At 40.9% G+C, this 21,223-nt stretch overlaps 2 protein-coding genes and 1 long non-coding RNA gene across 4 annotated transcripts in view; 1 reads left to right on the forward strand and 2 right to left on the reverse strand.

The window, feature by feature from the left end:
* The window catches only part of LOC113660615, a 61,742-nt gene that overhangs the window by 30,651 nt on the left and 9,868 nt on the right, over nt 1-21,223 (reverse strand). The window lies entirely within an intron of this gene.
* LOC125140253 lies at nt 680-10,973 on the forward strand. The gene is made up of 3 exons (XR_007139544.1): nt 680-765; nt 8,206-8,387; nt 9,158-10,973. It is a non-coding gene; the product is annotated as an uncharacterized LOC125140253 (long non-coding RNA).
* On the reverse strand, nt 13,124-15,677 carry LOC113660624. Its single transcript, XM_027174252.2, has 3 exons — nt 15,495-15,677; nt 13,884-14,089; nt 13,124-13,611 (listed from the first exon to the last, which is right to left on the reverse strand). The coding sequence occupies exons 1-3, from the start codon at nt 15,664-15,666 to the stop codon at nt 13,372-13,374; spliced, it is 618 nt and encodes a 205-aa protein (XP_027030053.2). The 5' UTR covers nt 15,667-15,677; the 3' UTR covers nt 13,124-13,371.

The raw sequence follows: 21,223 nt of genomic DNA on the forward strand, positions 1-21,223 counted from the left end.
TTATTGCGTAATTCTCGAACTTTCACACTTTCACGCCGCAGGGTGTCAGGTTTCAGGCCTTTTTTCACATTAGGTTTCTAGGCAGAGGGGTTCTCTTTGTTATAGGCCTTTTAAATTCAGCATGAAGTCTTTTTATACAAAGTTATACAGTAAACAAATAAACAAGCAAAACAAAAATGCACAGACATGTCTGTGGAAAAAAATTCATATGAAATCCATTTTTGAGTCTTTTGACTTCAAACGTTTTCTGGTGAAAGCTAAGACATGTGGCTATGACCCTGAGGTGTTGTGTTTAGCTCCTAACATGTTTTACAGCAGTGTATTAAATCAGTTTTTTCAGGTAAACAACTATGACGGAAATAAAAGCCCTCCATTCTAGCCTCTGTAACTCTGTGTCAGTAAGGTGTCAAAATATGTGGGAGCTGTACCACTTTTTGTTGGGTATGTCATGTAGGCAAAAATCATGAAACCTAGGGCGTTTCATAAATATTCTGAGTTTTCATTCAATATATTCCGAGTTTTCACACAATTCTCTCATGAATAATTCCTAAACGGCATGCAATAATATATATACTGTGTGTGATATATTGTGAGATGACCTAGAAAGGAGATCAACATAGAGAACTAGAATGAGAACTAGAATGAGATTCACACACACACACACACACACACACACACACACACACACACACACACACACACACACACACACATATAAATGCATTTATATTTAATTAAGAATACATACCATGAACCATTTTGAAGGTAAGAAATCAGTCCAGTTACTCAATGTAAAAAGATTCCATTGGAAAACAAGCAATTTGCAAACCACAGATAGGAGGAATGAGATAAGGTTCACTCTTACTTGCAGTTTTAGACTGCTGACTGCGTTTCACAGCAGTGAGAGTCTATCAATGTCACTTACAGAATGTTCCAGAGCCTCCTGCATAATGTCCCAGAGCCTCCACCTCTTTCTGTTTAATATGATACATGGTGAAATTGAAGGCCAATAACTTCCAAAAATAACCATACCAAGAATATATACTAGAATGTACATTTCCTGAATAAAATGTGAATGGTGTTTGCACTTGGCAAACCTCGGCACTCGGTTGATAGGGTGTTTTGTGGAGGTCACGTGACGTGACCAGAATACACATGAGGCACTTCCCCTCATTGGGCTGAGTGTTTTGATATATGACGTCCATGTTGTGCTAACTTTTTGATTTCGCTTATTGACCTCACATGGTGTCGAGTGCTGTCACCAGAATACCCGGTGGGGTGCCAATACTTTTGGACAAAGGTGGCTACTGAAGGTTTGGACATTTCATGTCCATACTTCAGTCATTATGAGATTCTACTTATTATACTGCATAGAACAGCACATGTAATTCCTAATGTTGAATGAACGATAGATAGATAGATAGATAGATAGATAGATAGATAGATAGATAGATAGATAGATAGATAGATAGATAGATAGATAGATAGAGGTGAGGTAAAGGTATTGAGAGTCTCCTTTGGTTGGATCGCTTATAAAAGTCATAGAACACCTCTGCTCAATGAGCCGGTCGATTTGACACCTCATTCATGGGTGTAGGACAAAAGCTGCGGGACAAGTTACGTGCCGAAGTTTTGTCCAGAAGAATAATAATAAGTGTGCAAGATAACAAGAATGTTGCCCTGCAAGCACCATTAATAATTTATTTTTATTTTTTTTATCAATCATTGCTGGATCAGCAATTTGTCACAACAATGCAAACAAGCACACTGTTGGTAAACCTGTTAATTCAAAAAGAATGTAAAAGAAAAAGAAACAGAAAAACCCTAAAGCACACACTATTGTTTAGACATTTAGAGCATTTTATTTTGTCATATCCTCTTATTGACCTCCGCCTATATCCATTGTACAACAAAAAGTGGTACAGCTCCCACATACTTTGACACATAGGGGTGAGCCTGGTCTCATTTGAAAGAAGAGATTGTCTAGTTTCAGAAACTAGTTTCAGGTTGATTCTAGGCCTTACTGGCACAAAGTTACAGGGGTTTGAATGCAGATTTTCCTGTCTGCCTGGGTTGTTTTTCTGATAAACTGATTAATCTTATTTTTCTGGAACATGTTAGGGACAAACCAACAACTGAGAGTCATAGCCACATATCTTGGCTTTCACCAAAAAAAATTCAAGTCAAAAGACTCAAAAATGGATTTTATATGAATATTTTTCTACGGCCCTGGTTGTCGGGTGCAGCGTTTTTGTGTACTTGTTTACTATATAACTTTGAAATAAAAGGCTGCAGGCTCAGTCTGACAAGCCATAAATAAGCCTAGACTCTCTCTCTATCACTCTGGTGTGAAAACAGGCCTGTAACTTGACACCCTGAGCTGTGAGAGGGACAAAAGGTCAGGGATTACGCAAGAATTCTTCTGCGCATCCAGTTCACGCAGACACAGGCAAAGAACATACGACATGTCATATACCGTTGGAATCGTCTGCTTATTGGCTAAACGGCTGTATAGGTCCCAGCCCATTTCATTGGTATTGGAAGGAGTAATTGTCAGTCAAAGGCGGGTTCCCAAAAAATGAGGTCATGCCACCATTGGCTTCCCAGCCGTCTATCTCTGCCACACAAGCACCGATTGGCTCAAATGAGGGCTTATTTGATTCGTTAGGACCTGGGCTATAAATTTTTGTAGGCTTTGAATTTTTGAATATCCCAATTAGGAGTTAGAGCGGCAAAACGAGATGATGGCGCACTTCTGTTTCCAGTTTTCAGAACACTAACGGAATATTTGCGGCGCAACCAGAGCGTTTTGGATTAAAACGCTTACAGATTTCAATTCCTTGGACCTGTGTGGATTTTTCTGGATTATTTGTGTTGGAATATATTACCCCAGTGAAGAAAGAGACGCGTCTAAAGGTAAGGGAAAAACCGGTCTAGCGCCACCTAGGTCAGTTTTGTCCGAAATTTTTTTCTAATTGTATGAAGGCTGTGAATCATATTTGTGTGTGGGCTTAAAAAATTATTGAGAGTATAAACTTTACTAGGTAAATAGGTTTTTTCGTGTTTTTTGAGGATTTGATGCTTTAAAGTTGAATTGAAGCTTGTTTCTGGGTCATCCCCTAGTGGTCACTTCTACTTCCGTGCCGTGTACGGCACAGGGCCCGTAATAGGATATTTAATGATGTTAACAAAATAGTGCTTTTCTGGTAGTGATGGGAAGTTCGGTTCTTTCGGACAGTTCGTTTTAATGAACCAGTTCAATAATCCAGTTCACCATTTCCTTCACGTAACGATGTAATTCACAATGACGTCATGACGTAAATTCTTACATCCCGCCGCTGCCGGCAGATATTAATACAATCAATTTAACACATTTGAAAAGTTCTTTATAATCATAACTTTAGTTGAATACGTTTCTTACATTTAAGTTTTTCAACTAAAACACCCAGTACAGGCATTGACGTGCAAACGTGGATGTTTTACGTGTCTTAAAGATATAAAGTTAATAAACTAATCTTCATCAACTTACAAAAACTTTGAAAAAAAGCATAATTTTTAAATGTTTCTTTCGCTCCATCAGTTGTTTCAAAAACTAATCCAACTGAGTTAAACACTCATACGTTGAAAAGTTATATAATTAAATTATAACCATTTCCATTTGTTGCTGTATAGAACGGGCATAGAAGCCTTTATTATCGCCACATATACATTACAGCACAATGGGACTCTTTTCTTCACATACCCCACCTGAGGATGTTGGGGTCAGAGTGCAGGGGCAGCTATGATACAGTGCCCCTGGAGCAGGGAGTTTTGAGGGCCTCAAATGCCCAACATTGGCAGTTTGGCTGTGCTGGCTGATCAACAACCCAGAGCCCTAATCAATTGAGCCACCACTGCCCCAATGTATCAGTATCAGTTCAGTGATTTACGCATGCGCAATAACAACAGCTCATCAGTTCTCAGTAAGTCGGACGCGTCCGAAAGAAACAGTTCTCATTTCAGTGTACTGATGATTCGCTGTATCAGTTCAGTTATTCAAGCATGCGCAGTATCAACAGCTCGAGCACAGCATGTCTTAGTTCAATGTACAGGAGTTACAAATACTCTGGGATATTAGTTTACATAGAGTCGGAGGGGCTGTAAGGCATGACCGAAGTGTGTAACTTTAGTAACTTGTGGATCAGCGCTGAATCAAGACGCAAACTGTTTAGATTGAATCAGTCCGATTTGGTGAACTGGTTCATCCAGTTCACTAAAAAGAACGATTCGTTCATGAATCAGCCATCACTATTTTCTGGCTCTGTGTTAATAGTGTTAATAAAGAGAATTTGTTGTTTCTCCCTCAGAGCAGTGAAGCCTATAGATTTATATGGACATATTGAACAGATTCCCTGTTCTGTTTACCCTTTTGTTCATTAATTGATTCGAAGGACTTACTGTAACGTGTCTGTCTGTTTCCCCTTGTTTCTGTCTGCCGTCTCTCCCTGATGTTAATTGTTGACCCCGCCCACCTATCTGTTACCATGGACACTAATTACATTCAATCTCTTCCTCAGGTGTTTTGTCTTAGTCCTTGTCTGTCTCTGTTTTGTGATTGGTTCTCGTTCACCATATATACTCTGTCTGTTCACTTCAATGTTGTTGGTCGTTGTTGGTGTGTGCATGTCCGTGTTCCCGTTTCCTGTTTGTTCCGCGTTGCCTGCCTGTTTGTTTGTGTTTTGTTTATTAAAAACCTTAAACTGCGTTTGGATCCTCACCCGCCTTTGTCTCACCGTGTCACATCGTGACAGAACGACCAACCTCCAATGGATCCAGCAGAACTCCTGTTTTGCCTACGTCAGGAGGACGCCCCAGTTGAGGAGTATACGGAGGTATTCGTGGACCTATGCAATGAGGTCAACTTTGGGGAGAAGGCCCTAAAAGACATTTTTAAGCATGGACTAAGGGATATACTGCGGTATCTGATGCCGTCTACCCGGGAGATCAAAACATTCTCAGAGTTCGTCAACCTGGCATTGCTCCTGGACGGGTCCACGCTAACCTTGAGCACTGTAGAGACGGAAGCCGGCCGTAAGTATTTTTTGGGGGGGGGGGCAGCAAGCATCGGGATCCGTGGGCCACAGAGTGGAATCAGCCACGGACGCCCGAATGCTCCACCGTGCCTCCGCCCAGACCAGTCCCGTGCACACCCGTGATTGAGCCAGTTCCCATGGCTACCGTACCGGCGAGCTCGGCTGAGGTCCGTGCTAACCAGCTGGTCTCCAAACTGGCGGATACACCGATGAGGTCGGCTCGGGCGGCCGGCATCCCTAAGCCGCCAGCTGGACCAGCCGGGTCGCCGGAACCAGCCGGGTCGACGGAACCGACCGGGTCGACGGAACCGACCAGGTCGACGGAACCTGCCGAACCGACCGGGTCGACGGAACCTGCCGAACCGACCGGGTCGACGGAACCGACCGGGTCGACGGAACCTGCCGAACCGACCGGGTCGACGGAACCGACCGGGTCGACGGAACCTGCCGGACCGACCGGGTCGAAGGAACCTGCCGAACCGACCGGGTCGATGGAACCTGCCGAACCGACCGGGTCGACGGAACCGACCGGGTCGATGGAACCTGCCGAACCGACCGGGTCGACGGAACCGACCGGGTCGACGGAACCGACCGGGTCGATGGAACCTGCCGAACCGACCGGGTCGACGGAACCGACCGGGTCGATGGAACCTGCCGAACCGACCGGGTCGACGGAACCTGCGGAACCGACCGGGTCGATGGAACCGACCGGGTCGACGGAACCTGCCGAACCGACCGGGTCGACGGAACCGACCGGGTCGAAGGAACCGGCCGAGCTGACGGAACCAGCCGACTCAGCCGGGTCGACCGAAATGACTGAGTCAGAGAACGTGGTCGACATCATGACACCCAAACTACCTGAACTCTCTGCCTGGCCTGAACCTATGCATGTTTCTGTTTTCCTGTGTTTTGCTTCGCTGGACTTGCCAGCCCTTCTACCTCCTGTCCCTGTTCATAGGCCCAAAGCACCACCCTGGCTGCCAACTCCGTTCTGGTCTCTGGCTCCGCCTCCAGCACCACCCTGGTCTCTGGTCCTGCTCTGGCCTCCGGCTCCGCCTCCAGCACCACCCTGGTCTCCGGTCCTGCTCTGGTCTCTGGCTCCGCCTCCAGCACCACCCTGGTCCCCGGTCCTGCTCTGGTCTCTGGCTCCGCCTCCAGCACCACCCTGGTCTCCGGTCCTGCTCTGGTCTCTGGCTCCGCCTCCAGCACCACCCTGGTCGCCGGTCCTGCTCTGGTCTCTGGCTCCGCCTCCAGCACCACCCTGGTCGCCGGTCCTACTCTGGTCTCTGGCTCCGCCTCCAGCACCACCCTGGTCTCTGGTCCTGCTCTGGTCTCTGGCTCCTCCCCCGGCGCCGCCCTGGCCTCCTGTTCTCCCGGCGCCGCCCTGGCCTCCTGTTCTCCCGGCGCCGCCCTGGCCTCCTGCTCTGCCGGCGCCGCCCTGGCCTCCTGCTCAGCGGGCGCCACCACTACACGAACCCGACCCGCCCTCCCACCCTGGCTACACCTTCGCTCCACCCTCCTGGACTGGTTTTTGTGGACTTGGGAGCGTCTGGAAGCCGCTCGTAGGGGGGGGGTTCTGTAACGTGTCTGTCTGTTTCCCCTTGTTTCTGTCTGCCGTCTCTCCCTGATGTTAATTGTTGACCCCGCCCACCTATCTGTTACCATGGACACTAATTACATTCAATCTCTTCCTCAGGTGTTTTGTCTTAGTCCTTGTCTGTCTCTGTTTTGTGATTGGTTCTGGTTCACCATATATACTCTGTCTGTTCACTTCAATGTTGTTGGTGTGTGCATGTCCGTGTTCCCGTTTCCTGTTTGTTCCGCGTTGCCTGCCTGTTTGTTTGTGTTTTGTTTATTAAAAACCTTAAACTGCGTTTGGATCCTCACCCGCCTTTGTCTCACCGTGTCACATCGTGACACTTACGAATGCTATGTTCGATGTTCACGGTTTATATTTCTGAGAATTTGTAAGCTGCAGACTAACTATTGCAGGACATAATTAATAAAGCCTCATTTTCTATTTTATTCTAACCTGGGTGTAATGGCAACTCACACACACACACACACACACACACACACAAACACACACAAAGAGTTTAGGAAATCATAATGTTATTGTATTTTCATGTTCTGGTGATATACATTACACACTGCTTACTACAATTAAGTGTAATAATCACCTGTGGAGGCTCCGCACTACTGAATATCAATCTTTTTGTTAGTCACCTTAAATACTATTTCCTGTTTTGTGCTGTAAATCTTCTTAGGTACAGGGAGATCAGCCAGTACACCATCCTGAGAATCCAGGATCCTGTTGGGCCACTGCATACATATTATATGTTATCCCTAAGTAACTACTGTAGCTATTAGCTGTGGGCCGTAGTTGTGTGTTTCAGGTGATGCCCACCTGTGAAAAAGTTACACTTGCTAGATGATTTGTTTTTTACACACACTGTATAAACTTGAGGGAATCTTTTGTGTGAAAATTTCAGTTGATCAGCAGCCTGTCTGGCATCAAGTGTCTATCATTTTGTTTCCTTTCCTGATGTTTGATGTGAATAGTAACTGAAGCTCTTGACCTGTATCTTGTGATAGTCACCTGGTGAGTGTATATATAAACAGCACAATGCAACCTGTTGTGAAAAAATCTTAGTAAAAATAGTTAAAGTATTATTCCTTACAATACTATAACCAAAATAAAGTATTAAGTCTTGCAAAATATTGCAATTGGTGTCATAAGACATATGTAGTCGAGTTTGTAGGCCACAGATGTTGTAATAGTTTTAAGGTAATATATGACTAACATGTAAATTGCCACACCTGGGTCAAAGTGTAAACAAGAAAAGATGTTTATTGTAATCATAAACTTAGTAAAAAATAACCAGACTCAGTGCTATCAGGCCTAGTCAGTCTGAGCTCTCTGATCAACAGGCATCAGCCTGAATCAGGCGACCAGCTGGACAGACCTGCTGGAATAGAGAAACTATGGCTTAAAATATGCCTGTGCAAGCCCAGTCTGGAAAGTGACAGACTGAGATAATGTTCAGCTCATAGGTTTAGTAAGCTTAAGGAGTCAACATAGAACTCCACTTAGTTCCAACAGTTATGTAAAACATTTAACCAATGTCCACAGACTCTTGTATCCTCAGGTGGGTCTGGCTATGCATGGTACAGCAGTAGAAGAGCCACATAATCAGGTAGAACCAGGAGACTACGTGTACATCAGAAGATTCAAGAAAAAACATTGGCAAGAACCAAGGAGAGAAGGACCTTTTAAAGTGGTGTTGGCTGCTCCCACAGTGGTCAAGGTTGAAGGTAAGAAATATTGGTATCACCTCAATCACTGTTGTCGTGTGACAGCTGTAGCAAACACTGGGGAGGAGCCCTCAACCTCAAAGACAGAGCAAGGAGCCGTCGACATCGACCCGCCAGAAGACTTTGAGACACTTGACTCATCATTTCAAAACTAAAACTGTAAAAGTGCATCTGTAAGCCATGGTGCAGTTAGCCTTGCTCCAAAACAAGGGCAAAGTAGGGTAAAACTGGCAAACAAAATGAAGCAGATAGATTAACTGCCCAGATCTTTTATATAGCATGCGTAATAGTATTGATATTGAACCTAGCAATCACAATAGGCTTTCTTACGATAGAGATCCATACCACTATCCCACGACAATGGTACCTGTAATGCCCAGGTGGCTTCTGATGCTGTTAGAAGTGGGTCTCGGGCAAAACGTAGTACAGGCACAGGGTCCACCACTATTGATGGCTATACAGTGTGTAAAGGAGAAGGGTTAATTCCCACATTAACAGGAGTTACCAAAGGAACAGCCCAATCAGCTATAGAAAGACACATGAAGTGCGCCCTAGGTCTACTTGCCATGCTAGCATGCAAAAGAAAATACAAAACAACACGAATTACTTTGCTATGTACTCGTTCGATTACACAGGCACTTTTCCAAAATCAGTTTCCAACCCAGTGACGTGGGCTATAAAACTGTAGACTGTAAAAATATGTTGTCATATGTTCTGTGTCTACTGTCCCTGTTTGTCTGCGTCTCCCCTGTTTGTGTATCTTTTTTAAGTGTTGTGTGCAGATCCACGTTGTGTGCAGATCCATGGAGTGCCACCCATCCCGACGTCTCTGACCCCAACCGCCTCGAGGACACCACAAGGCTTGTCTTGATCACGGCCCTGAGGGACTAATAATATGACTAATAATAGTGTGACTCTGCGTGTACACTTACTCTCTTTCCTGGAAAAACTGTTGATATATGTGTGTGTTGTATATTATGGTGACCCTGGTGACACTGACTTCACTGTCGTGCTATATATGTGGGCAGAGTGAGAATTTTCCCTCAAATTGGCCTCTGAGGGTTTTTTCACTCACTCCTGGTTAAGCCTTTGAGAATGAGCACGTAGAATATGTTACGTATATGGAGGGGGGGTAATGGTTATACTAGAGCACTGAAATGTTATTTTGTTAGATTCAAAGGTAGTCAAAGGTAGTCAAGATGGAGAAAAAATTAAAGTGTTATTAAAATATTAAGATTTCTTAGGTAATCTGGTAAATGGGGATGCTAAAAGTGGTGATGTTGAAATTTTGTTTAAAGTTTAAAATTTGTTGAAGTTTTGTTTAAAGTTTAAGTTTTTGGTTTGTTTAAATGTTTGAAATTTTTGTTTTGTTTAAATGTTTTGATTTCATTTTTTTGTTTGTTTATAACCCCTGTTGATGTTCATAAGGTTAGGGTTAGGGTTAGGATTTATGTCAGGATTACTGCAACATAGGTTTGGTTGATGCTTTACAGCCTCAAAGGGGGGAGTAATGTTGTGAAAAATCTTAGTATAAATAATTAAAGTATTATTCCTTACAATACTATAACCAAAGTAAAGTATTAAGCCTTGCAAAATATTACAATTGGTGTCATAAGACATATTTAGGCGAGGTTGTAGGCCACAGATTTTGTAATAGTTTTAAGGTAATATGTGACTAACATATAAATGGCCACACCTGAGTCAAAGTGTAAACAAGAAAAGTTTATTGTAATCATAAACTTAGTAAAAATAACCAGACTCAGTGCTATCAGGCCTAGTCAGTCTGAGCTCTCTGATCAACAATGTGTGAGGAAGTGAAAGTCAAAAGTTCAGCTGAAACAGGCCTCATGAAGGGAGTAGGGTGAGACAGCTGAATCAGGCAACCAGCTGGACGGACCTGCTGATTCTGAGATTGAGGGTCTAAGGGGAACCTGACCTTTAGTGGAAACAGAGAAACTAAGGCTTAAAATATGCATGTGTATGCCCAGTCTGGAAAGTGACAGACTTAGATCATGTTCAGCTCATAGGTTTAGTAAGCTTAAGGAGTCGACATAGAACTCCACCTATTATACAAAGCAACATTATAACAGCAAGGGCTTAGCAAAAACAGCAATACAACATAACCAATATACTCAAGAACTTTTATCATAATTCAAACTCATGAAGATAACATATAATAATCAATTATATAATCAGTAGAAATCATATACAGTATAGAATAGCAAGAAATGAAATGAGGAAACTTACTCATTGTAGCTGTAAAAGAGGATTAATGCAAAACATCATAGTGACAGACAATGGGGACATAAAACCAGAGATTACCCACAGAAGAGCCCTGGCTGTGTCAGCACTGCAGTCTCTCTGGAAACCATTCTGGCAGCACCAGACGATCTCACGCAAGACGTAGCTCCGGATTTACAACTCAGCAGTACTCTCCATCCTGCTATATGACTCAGAGACTTGGCCCTTAACCCTCTGGGGTCTAAGGGTGTTTTTGGGCCTGGAGAAGTTTTGACATACCCTGATATTTGTGCTTTTTTCAGTTGCTTATGAAGATATAAATGGCTAAAGTCTAATATCACTGTAATCGGGACAAAGTGGACTACAATAATATGTGAGCAGCATGTATGTACATGATTGTGTTTTTGAGAAAACAATGTTTATGCGTGGTTAGTGAAAAATGAAACATTATAAATCACTTGAATAAAGCCATAAAACACATACAGAACATTGGTTCACATGACTTTTGAGAACTGGATCTTGTATCCTAGTGTTTTTGCTTCAAAATTATGTGAAAATCATCTTGTTTACTTGCTCACAGAAAACAATATATTGATTTAAATTTTCTAAGACACTTTTTGTTTGTAAAGGGCATATGCGAGTAGGCGTCAACTATCATGCATATTAATGTAATTCACACCTGAGAAGACAAAGGCCCGCATAATGAGCTGCATAATGAGTCTTTCAGGTAAGTGTGTGACTGAGAGAGGAGTTACAAGAATGTGGAGATTACAAGAAGAAGGAGTTAAAAGAATGTGAAGACAAAATAAATGTGTATATTTTGTGTTTGTAGTTTATTTAGAATATTTAACTAGTGCAAACTGTGCCAGACAAGAGATAAGTACTAAAAAATCCTAAAATCCAAATAAAGTGCATGTGTGCCAGACAAGAGACCGAGCAAACAGACACTACTACAAGACAGATGCTTAAAATAAATAATAAAGTAACAATATGTATACAAGTAACAATATTGTATATGACCAATACAATATGGCTCTGTTAAAATCTTTAATGGAATCTTTAATGGAATCTTTTTTAATCTTTAATAGAATCTGTTAAAACTTGGTGCTTCTTACAGCATTGTTTGGGGGCATTGATCTTGTTTGCATGCAATATTTGCTTTCAATTTTAATTACATCATTTAAAAGTAGACATTTCAGGCTTTCATTAGACATATGTATCATGTTCATGTGATAAGTATTGGCGGAGTTATCAGTTCATGTTTGTAACGTGTTTCAGGAAGATGGTCAAGGAGACAGAGATGTCTGAATGCACACCCTGGTTATTTTCTTTATTTGCCAAAAGCACAGCATTTTGTTGTACTTCACAGTTTCGAATGATGTATTACATGTATGTGTATGATTATGAATGACGGAGTATTTTAAGTGGATTTCACGTTGAAGAGGAAAAAAGCGCCAAAAACGCGCCGGCGTGCCTGTCGACCCGAGAGGGTTAAACAAGACACTGGCTGCAAGATTAGATGGCTTTGATGGCAGGGCTCTCAGAACCATCGAGAACATCAGGTGGCCCAAGCGGGTTTCCAATCAAATGCTTAGAGCCCGCATGTGCCAGCCCAGAGCATCCTCCCTGGATGCTTCTGACCATCCAACGAGCTGGAGATGACGACGAGGTAAACCCTGCACCCGATGGCTTGACGTCCTTGCAGGCGACCTTGAACAACAAGGAGTTGCTATAGAGGATGCAGAGCAGCTGGCACAAGACCGTCAGTGCTGGAAACAACTAGTTCATCTGGTCAGCTCAACGCACAGGGATGGGACACCCCCCCTACCCATCGCAGGAGCCAAATTGATTGATTGATTGATTGATTGATGAACTTGAGGGAATCTTTTGTGTGAAAATTCCAGTTGATCAGCAGCCTGTCTGGCATCAAGTGTCTATTATTTTGTTTCCTTTCCTGATGTTTGATGTGAATAGTAACTGAAGCTCTTGACCTGTATCTGGTGATAGTCACCTGGTGAGTGTATATATAAACAGCACAATGCAGCCCATGCCTCATACGGCCTTATTATCTTGTGTGAACATAATTTATTGGTTCCAGAGTCTTGCAGGCTGTTTTCTAGCCTTTCTTGGGCCTTCTGTGATGCAGGCCAACATGAAGCAAAGGCATTTATCACCCCAGAGATGATTATTTCTATCCTTCAGTAGTTTCCTAATAATAATAAAATGACATTTATATGTGTTAATTATATGTTATTATATATTATTAATGGAAATTATTAAAATGTTTTGCTATTTTTGTAGTTTAGTTTAATGTTGTGTAAGAAATGTCCAGTTATATGTTTTAATAAAACAGCATCACGTTACTGCAAGGGTTTTTATTCTCTTTATTTGTTTCATTTATTTATTCAGCAAAAGTTTTCACAAATATACATCACACACACACACACACACACACACACACACACACACACACACACACACACACACACACACACTACACTTTACACAGAATTCTTCATATATTTAGATGCATTAAGAAATTCTATTAGATCCTGATGAACAGTAAACTGCTGGATGCATGCGGTGAATCTGAGCAGTTCGATTGATCAGCTTTGTAAATTCTCCTCAACTGGTATCTTATGTGAAATGGTCAGAAATGAGCTTCAGGATTAAACTGGGAGAAACATCAGGCATGCTCAACTTTTTAATCATGAATTAAATCAGTATTTAAAAGAATTTAAGATTATTGCAGGAGGTTTTTGTAATATTTACTGGTAATAAGAATGACCACACCAATAGCAGCACCAAAACCAGCACCAATACCAGCACCAATACCAGAAACAGTACCTGCATTACAATGCTCATTATCACACTCATCACAAAGTGCAACAGCAAGTGCACTGATAACTGCTCCAAAAACTGCACCAGAAACTGCACCAATAACTGCAACAAAGACTATCCTTATGTAAGAGGTGTGCTCCACCTGCAAATAAAAAAATAAATAAAAAATTGATTACAATTAAATACAGAATTTGACTAAATTGTGATTTGTAGAAATATTACTTTTCTAAAGAAAACACTGCACATGCAAAATACAGTGAAGTGATCATTTTTGACCAGTAGTCGGCAGCAGAAACTTTGTGTATGTTTTATTTGTGAGAAACATTTCTGCTTTAATTCCACTTCCTTTATCTCTCCATTACTCTCATGATAACTCTCAAATAAATTTCAAAGGGGTGGCATTCAGGACTCTACCTCTGGGTACTTCATTCTTCTCAGATGATCCTTCACAGCATTGATTGCATCATCGTTGCGCAGGCATCTTAACAGCCCTTGATCTTCATGAAAGACACAATCAACAACGAACACATCCGTCCTGTTCACATAGGATCTGACGTCTGGAACAACAATATCCGGATCAAAGGTGTGGTGGAGTATCACGAGAACGACAGGCTTATCCTCTGAGAGAGAGAGAGAGAGAGAGAGAGAGAGAGAGAGAGAGAGAGAGAGAGAGAGAGAGAGATAAAGATAGATAGATAGATAGATAGATAGATAGATAGATAGATAGATAGATAGATAGATAGATAGATAGACAAAGAGACAAAGATAGATAGATAGATAGATAGATAGATAGATAGATAGATAGATAGATAGATAGATAGATAGATAGATAGATAGATAGATAGAGTGGGGGGGGTAAAAAACTTGTTTTGAGACAGAAAGTGTGCAAACTGGAGCTCATCATCTTTTAGACAGCACGATGCTTTTCTATGGTACCACAATTTTTCCAAACATTAGCAAATTTGTATTTTTTTTTATAAAATCAAAAATCAACTAAAATCCTAGACTTTGTTGTTTATGTTATTATCAGTAAACTATTGTGGCTGCCTTTCTGTTCTCTCTTCTTTCTCCTGCTCATGTAAATCACCATTTTTGTTTGGCCCACAATGAAATTTAAAATTTGCCTTTCTGTTCTCTCTTCTTTCTCCTGCTCATGAAAATCACCATTTTTGTTTGGCCCACAATGAAATCTACGGTGTTCAGAAAAAGAAACACTGCACTGTTCATTTGGAATGCCGCCACCACATTCTCATGCCCAAACACATCTCCAGCAGCCAGACAGCAGTCCTCCACAATAGTGCCATGCACTGACACCCAGAGCTTTCTCTAAATCCAGAGAACTCATGGTACTAAGAAGTTAGAAAAAAAATAAAATAAAAAAGGATAGTTAACCAAAAAATTCTAGCAAAAAAGCTAGAAATGTAGGTGAAACTGGCACTACACAGCCTGCACTGCGCAAAGAAAGAGTGAGAGAGAGTGAGAAAGAGAGAGAGAGAGCGAGAGAGAGGGAGAGGGAGGGGGAAGGAGGGGGAGAGAGAGACAGAGAGAGGGAGGGCGGGGAGGAGGGGGAGGAAAGGAGAGAGAGAGAGAGAGAGAGAGAGAGAGAGAGAGAGAGAGAGAGAGAGAGGGTAGAAACTTGTTTTAAGACAGCGGAAAATGTGCAAACTGGAGCTCATCATCTTTTAGACAGCACGATGCTTTTCTATGGTACCAGATTTTTATTCCTTTTATAAAGTACAAAACAGCCACTAAATCTGTGGTCCTCAGAACCATAAACTGAAACCTAAGATCCAAGGAAGAAGCATGCAGACTGAGAATGAGAGAATGAGATACAAGAAACAAAAGCATCACATTGAGATGCTAAAACACAGGAACATGTCTAATGGTGCTAATCAGGGTAAGAGAGAGAACTTAATGTAAATAACAGTGGTGCTGATGTTTATTGAAGATGATTTTATCTCTAAAATTCCCAGTTTAATACTCAGTTATTCATCATTCCTGTAAAATCGAGGGGTTTATACTTACTAGGAATGATTTCCATTGCAGACTGAATGTCAGTACCAGCTCGAGACACGACTGGGACAAAAGCAAAGATGACATCACTCTCATTTACGGCTCGGACTTCATGAAGTTTTGATGATATTGTGAGATGATCTAGAAAGGTCTTGTGGGAATCTCTGGTGTTCCCAGTGATCATGACCAAATATCTGATATCTCCTGTAAAACCAGAACATAAAAAAAACATAAAACTGAGATTAAGAAATATATATATATATATGCATTAACATTTAATTAAGAATACATACCTTGACCCATTTTGAGGGTAAAATAACAGCCCAGTTACTCAATGTACAAAGAGTCCGTTGGAAAACAAGTAATGTGCAAACCACAGATAGGAGGAATGAGAGAAGGTTCACTGGTACTTGCAGTTTTAGACTGCTGACTGCATTTCACAGCAGTGAGAGTCTATCAATGTCACTTACAGAATGTTCCAGAGCCTCCTGCAGGATGTCCCAGAGCCTCCACCTCTTTCTGTTTAATTTGCTAAATGGTGAAATTGAAGGCCAATATCTTCCAAAAATAACCATACCAAGAATATATATACTAGAATGTACATTGGTGAAGTGAATGGTGCTTGCACGTGGCAAATCTCGGCACTCGGTTGCTAGGGTGTTTTGTGGAGCGCTAGGGTGCCAAAATATTTGGATGCAAGTAGGGACGAGCATGTGATGTCATCCGAAAACCTGTGACGCAATCCCCACCCTCGGGCTGAGTCTTTTGATATGCCACATGTCCATGTTGTGCAAATCTTTGATTTTCATGTGACATCAAGTGACGTGACCAAAATACACACAAGGCACTTCCCCTCATTGTGCTGAGTGTTTTTATATATGACATGTCCATGTTGGGCTAACTTTTTGATAGATAGATAGATAGATAGATAGATAGATAGATAGATAGATAGATAGATAGATGGATAGATGGATGGATGGATGGATGGATGTGTGGTAAATGTATTGACTGGGGGCCAATACTTTTGGAATCATTGGATTGATAGTGTGGAGTTGATAGTTACATGTATTGAGAGTCTCCTTTACATCTACAGTCACTAGGAGAACACAGAAGAGAATCCGTGCCTGAGCTCTGTGCACGCTGCATGTATGAGAGCTTAAATGAATTTTAGGAATTTCCCATTCAAGTCAATGGGACTTGTTTGGCCGGTTTTGTCGTCCCCTGTGCGAACATCGTTATTTGGATCGCTTATAAAAGTCATAGAACTCCTCTGCTCAATGAGCCGGTCGATTTAACACCTCATTCATGGGTGTAGGACAAAAGCTGCGGGACAAGTTATGTGCCGAAGTTTTGTCTGGAATAATAATAATAAGTATGCAAGATAACAAGAATGTTGCTCTGCAAGCACATTTATTTATTTATTTATTTATTTATTTATTTAATCAATCATTGCTGGATCAGCAATTTGTCACAACAATGTAAACTAACACACTGTTGGTAAACCTGTTAATTCAAGAAGAATGTAAAAGAAAAAGAAACAGAAAAACCCTAAAGCACACACTATTGTTTAGACATTTAGAGCATTTTATTTTGTCATATTTAATGATGTACTTAACAAAATAGTGCTTTTCTGGTAGTGATGGGAAGTTCGGTTCTTTTCCGTGAACCGGTTCTTTAGGACAGTTCGTTTTAATGAACCAGTTCAATAATCCAGTTCACCAGTCCTGACGTAATGACGTAATTCCCAATGACGTCATGACGTAAATTCCTTCATTCCACCACTGCCGGCAGATATTAATACAATCAATTTAACACATTTGAAAAGTTCTTTGTAATCATAACTTTAGTTGAATATGTTTCTTACATTTAAGTTTTTCAACTAAAACACCCAGTACAGGCATTGATGTGCAAACGTGGATGTTTTACGAGTCTTAAAGATATAAAGTTAATAAACTAATCTTCATCAACTTACAAAAACTTACAACAAAAAGCATAATTTTTAAATGTTTCTTTCGCTCCATCAGTTGTTTCAAAAACTAATGCAACTTAATTAAACACTCATACGTTGATAAGACATTAAATCATAACCATTTCCATTTGTTGCTGTATAGAATGGGAGCATAGAAGCCTTTATTATTGCCACATATACATTACAGCACAGTGGAATTCTTTTCTTCACATTCTTCAGAGTGCAGAAGCAGCTATGATACAGCGCCACTGGAGCAGGGAGGGTTGAGGGCCTTGCTCACGGGCCCAGCAGTGGCAGTTAGGCACCTTGAACCCCGATCCTCCGATTAACAACCCAGACCCTTAAGCAGTTGAGCCACCACTGCCCCAGTGTATCAGTATCAGTCCAGTGATTTACGCATGCGCAATAACAACAGCTCACCAGTTCTCAGTAAGTCGGACGCGTCCGAAAGAAACAGTTCTCAGTTCAGTGCACTGATGATTCGCTGTATCAGTTCAGTTATTCAAGCATGCGCAGTATCAACAGCTCGAGCACAGCATGTCTCAGTTCAATGTACAGGAGTTACATATACTCCGGGATATTAGTTTATATAGAGTCGGAGGGGCTGTCAGGCATGACCGAAGTGTGTAACTTTAGTAACTTGTGGATCAGCGCTGAATCAAGATGCACACTGTTTAGAACGAATCAGTCCGATTTGGTGAGCTGGTTCATCCGGCCATCACTATTTTCTGGCTCTGTGTTAATAGTGTTAATAAAAAGACTCAACACTGCTGTCGTGTTGTTTCTCCCTCAGAGCAGTGAAACCTATAGATTTATATGGACATATTGAACAGATTCCCCGTTCTGTTTACCCTTTTGTTCATTAAATGATTCGAAGGACTTACGAATGCCATGTTCAATCTTCAGGGTTTATATTTCTGAGAATTTGTAAGCTGCAGCCTAACTATTGCGGGACATAATTAATAAAGTCTCATTTTCTATTTTATTCTAACCTGGGTGTAGTGGCAACTCATTCACACACACACACACACAAACACACACACACAAACACACAAAACCACCTGTGAAAAAGGGGTTACACTTGCTAGATGCTTTGTTTTTTTACACACACTGTATAAACTTGAGGGAATCATTTGTGTGAAAATTCCAGTTGATCAGCAGCCTGTCTAGCATCAAGTGTCTATCATTTTGTTTTCTTTCCTGATGTTTGATGTGAATAGTAACTGAAGCTCTTGACCTGTATCTGGTGATAGTCACCTGGTGAGTGTATATATAAGCAGCACAATGCAGCCCATGCCTCATACGGCCTTATTATCTGGTGTAAACATAATTTATTGGTTCCAGAGACTTGCAGACTGTTTTCTAGCCTTTCTTGGGCCTTCTGTGATGCAGGCCAACATGAAGCAAAGGTATTTATCACCCCAGAGAGGATTATTTCTATCCTTCAGCAGTTTCCAAATAATAAAAAAATGACATTTATATATGTTAATTATATGTATTATTAATGGAAATTATTAAAATGTTTTTATATATTTGTAGTTTAGTTCAATGTTGTGGAATTAATTCCTGTTAGCATTTGCATTAAAATAGCTAGAAACCGTGATTCCCTCAATAACCACTGTTCTTTTCTTAAGACTTTTATTTAAAATGACAGTTTATAATGTTATAGAGAAACCACAAGGACCTCTGTCCTCTAGCCTGAAGACATTCTCCAAAGTTACAGAATTACCTCTGACTGTTACAAAGTGCTGACACTGGAGACTCCTTTAAAAAATGCTAAATACATTTTTATTACAGAAAACTTTCCATATCCACAGTTACAAGGTCAAAGTCAACTTTATTGTCATGACATCTCATTTCACAAGATATTAATAATAGTAGAATCTCTCCTACAGATCAGTTATATCCTAATTATTGTTTTTTTGTCACTAGCTGTAAGATTACTTAAAAACTTTGTGTACACATCTCATTAGTGTCTTGTAGGAAAACACATCCAAATATATTATATTGTTTTACTGTACACACACACACACACACACACACACACACACACACACACACACACACACACACACACACACACACACACACTACTCTAATCTAAATACAGATACAGTGGAAAGCACATGCAGTCTTCAGCAGGAGGACATGAAAACCATCACTAAGCACTATTACTGTAAATCATTACAATATAATATTGATAAAATCTAGAAGAAGCTCAAGGATGAAACATCAGTCATGCTCAAGTTTTTAGTCATGAATTAAATCAGTATTTAACAGAATTTAAGGAAGAGTGCAGTGAGAAGAATGGTCTTTGTGATATTTACTGGTAATCAGAATGACCACAACAATAACTGCACCAATATCTTTCTCACTTCACCTCCAAAATAAAACAAAAATAAAAAAATTATCAAAATTAAATACAGAATTTGACTCACCTAAATGATGCTTTGTGGAAATATTTATTTTCTATAAAAAACAAACACTGCACATGCAAAATACAGTGTAGTAAACATTTTTGACCAGTAGTCAGCAGCAGAGACTTTGTGCATTCTGTTCAGCATCGTACAGTTTGCTTAAACCGAGCAAGCAACGAGGGGAACATTGTGTATGTTTTATCTGTGAGACACGTTTCTGCTTTAATTTCACTTCCTTTACCTCTTCATTACACTTACGATAACTCTCAGATGAAGGTCATTTTCCGCTCATTCGACACAGACATTCCTTCACAGCATTGATTGCGTCGTCGTTACGCGGGCAACTTAACAGCCCTTGATCTTCATGAAAGAGACAATCAACAACGAACACATCCGTCCTGTTCACATGGCGTCTGACGTCTGGAACAACAATATCCGGATCAAAGGTGTGGTGGAGTATCACGAGAACGACAGGCTTATCCTCTGAGAGAGAGAGAGAGAGAGAGAGAGAGAGAGAGAGAGAGAGAGAGAGAGAGAGAGAGAGAGAGAGAGAGAGAGAGAGAGACAGTGAGACAGAGAAAATATGATAACACAGAATTAATAAATGATACTTTTCCACATCAGAATCTTTCTAAACTTTGTCATTTTTATTCTATAATTTAAAAAAGTATTCTGTTAAACACCTTTGTGACGATGTCTCAAGTGTCCTGATCTTATGTGTTTACATCAGGGATTTACAGCAGATTCAAGTGTAGATTTTTATTTTTTTTATTATTTTATAAAATACAAAACACATGAAATGGTGTAACGTGGAACAAAGACAGAACTAAGACAGACAAGACAGTGCAGGACAAAAGACAGTTCAGGACAAAAGACAGTGCAAACAAAATAATTACAAGACAATACACAAAGACATTACACGATAGACAGAAACAGCGCAGTGTAAATACCGTATGTTCAACAATATTACATGTGCAGTAATATTATAATGAACAGTTTTATAGCAGCAGGTCCCTGAGATAATGTAAAGTGTTGTGCAAAACAGCAAAAGACTGAAATGTGAGACAGCAGGTGCAAAGAGCAAAAAGTGTGCAAAAAGAGCATGTAAACGGGTTGATGGTTGTAAACAGCATCTAAACAGGTTGATGGCTGTAAACAGCATGTAAACAGGTTGATGGTTGTAAACAGCATGTAAACAGGTTGATGGCTGTAAACAGCATGTAAACAGGTTGATGGATGTAAACAGCATGTAAACAGGTTGATGGATGTAAAACGCATGTAAACATGGATGTATATTGGAAGTGTGTGTATTTGCTGAAGGTCTGTGTGGTGCATGCAGGTGATGTGCGTGTGTA

This window comes from Tachysurus fulvidraco, chromosome 1, assembly GCF_022655615.1.
Source record: "Tachysurus fulvidraco isolate hzauxx_2018 chromosome 1, HZAU_PFXX_2.0, whole genome shotgun sequence".
Taxonomy (NCBI): Eukaryota; Metazoa; Chordata; class Actinopteri; order Siluriformes; family Bagridae; genus Tachysurus; species Tachysurus fulvidraco.

Bases quoted from the DNA above. Each gene is read 5' to 3' on its own strand.
- LOC113660624 (XM_027174252.2), bottom strand. From the start codon at position 15,666: ATGATCACTGGGAACACCAGAGATTCCCACAAGACCTTTCTAGATCAT. The intron at 14,090-15,494 runs GTAAGTATAAAC...TCTCTCTCTCAG, and splicing joins TGCAATGGAAATCATTCCTA to AGGATAAGCCTGTCGTTCTC. The intron at 13,612-13,883 runs GTAGAGTCCTGA...TTTTATTTGCAG, and splicing joins GAAGAATGAAGTACCCAGAG to GTGGAGCACACCTCTTACAT.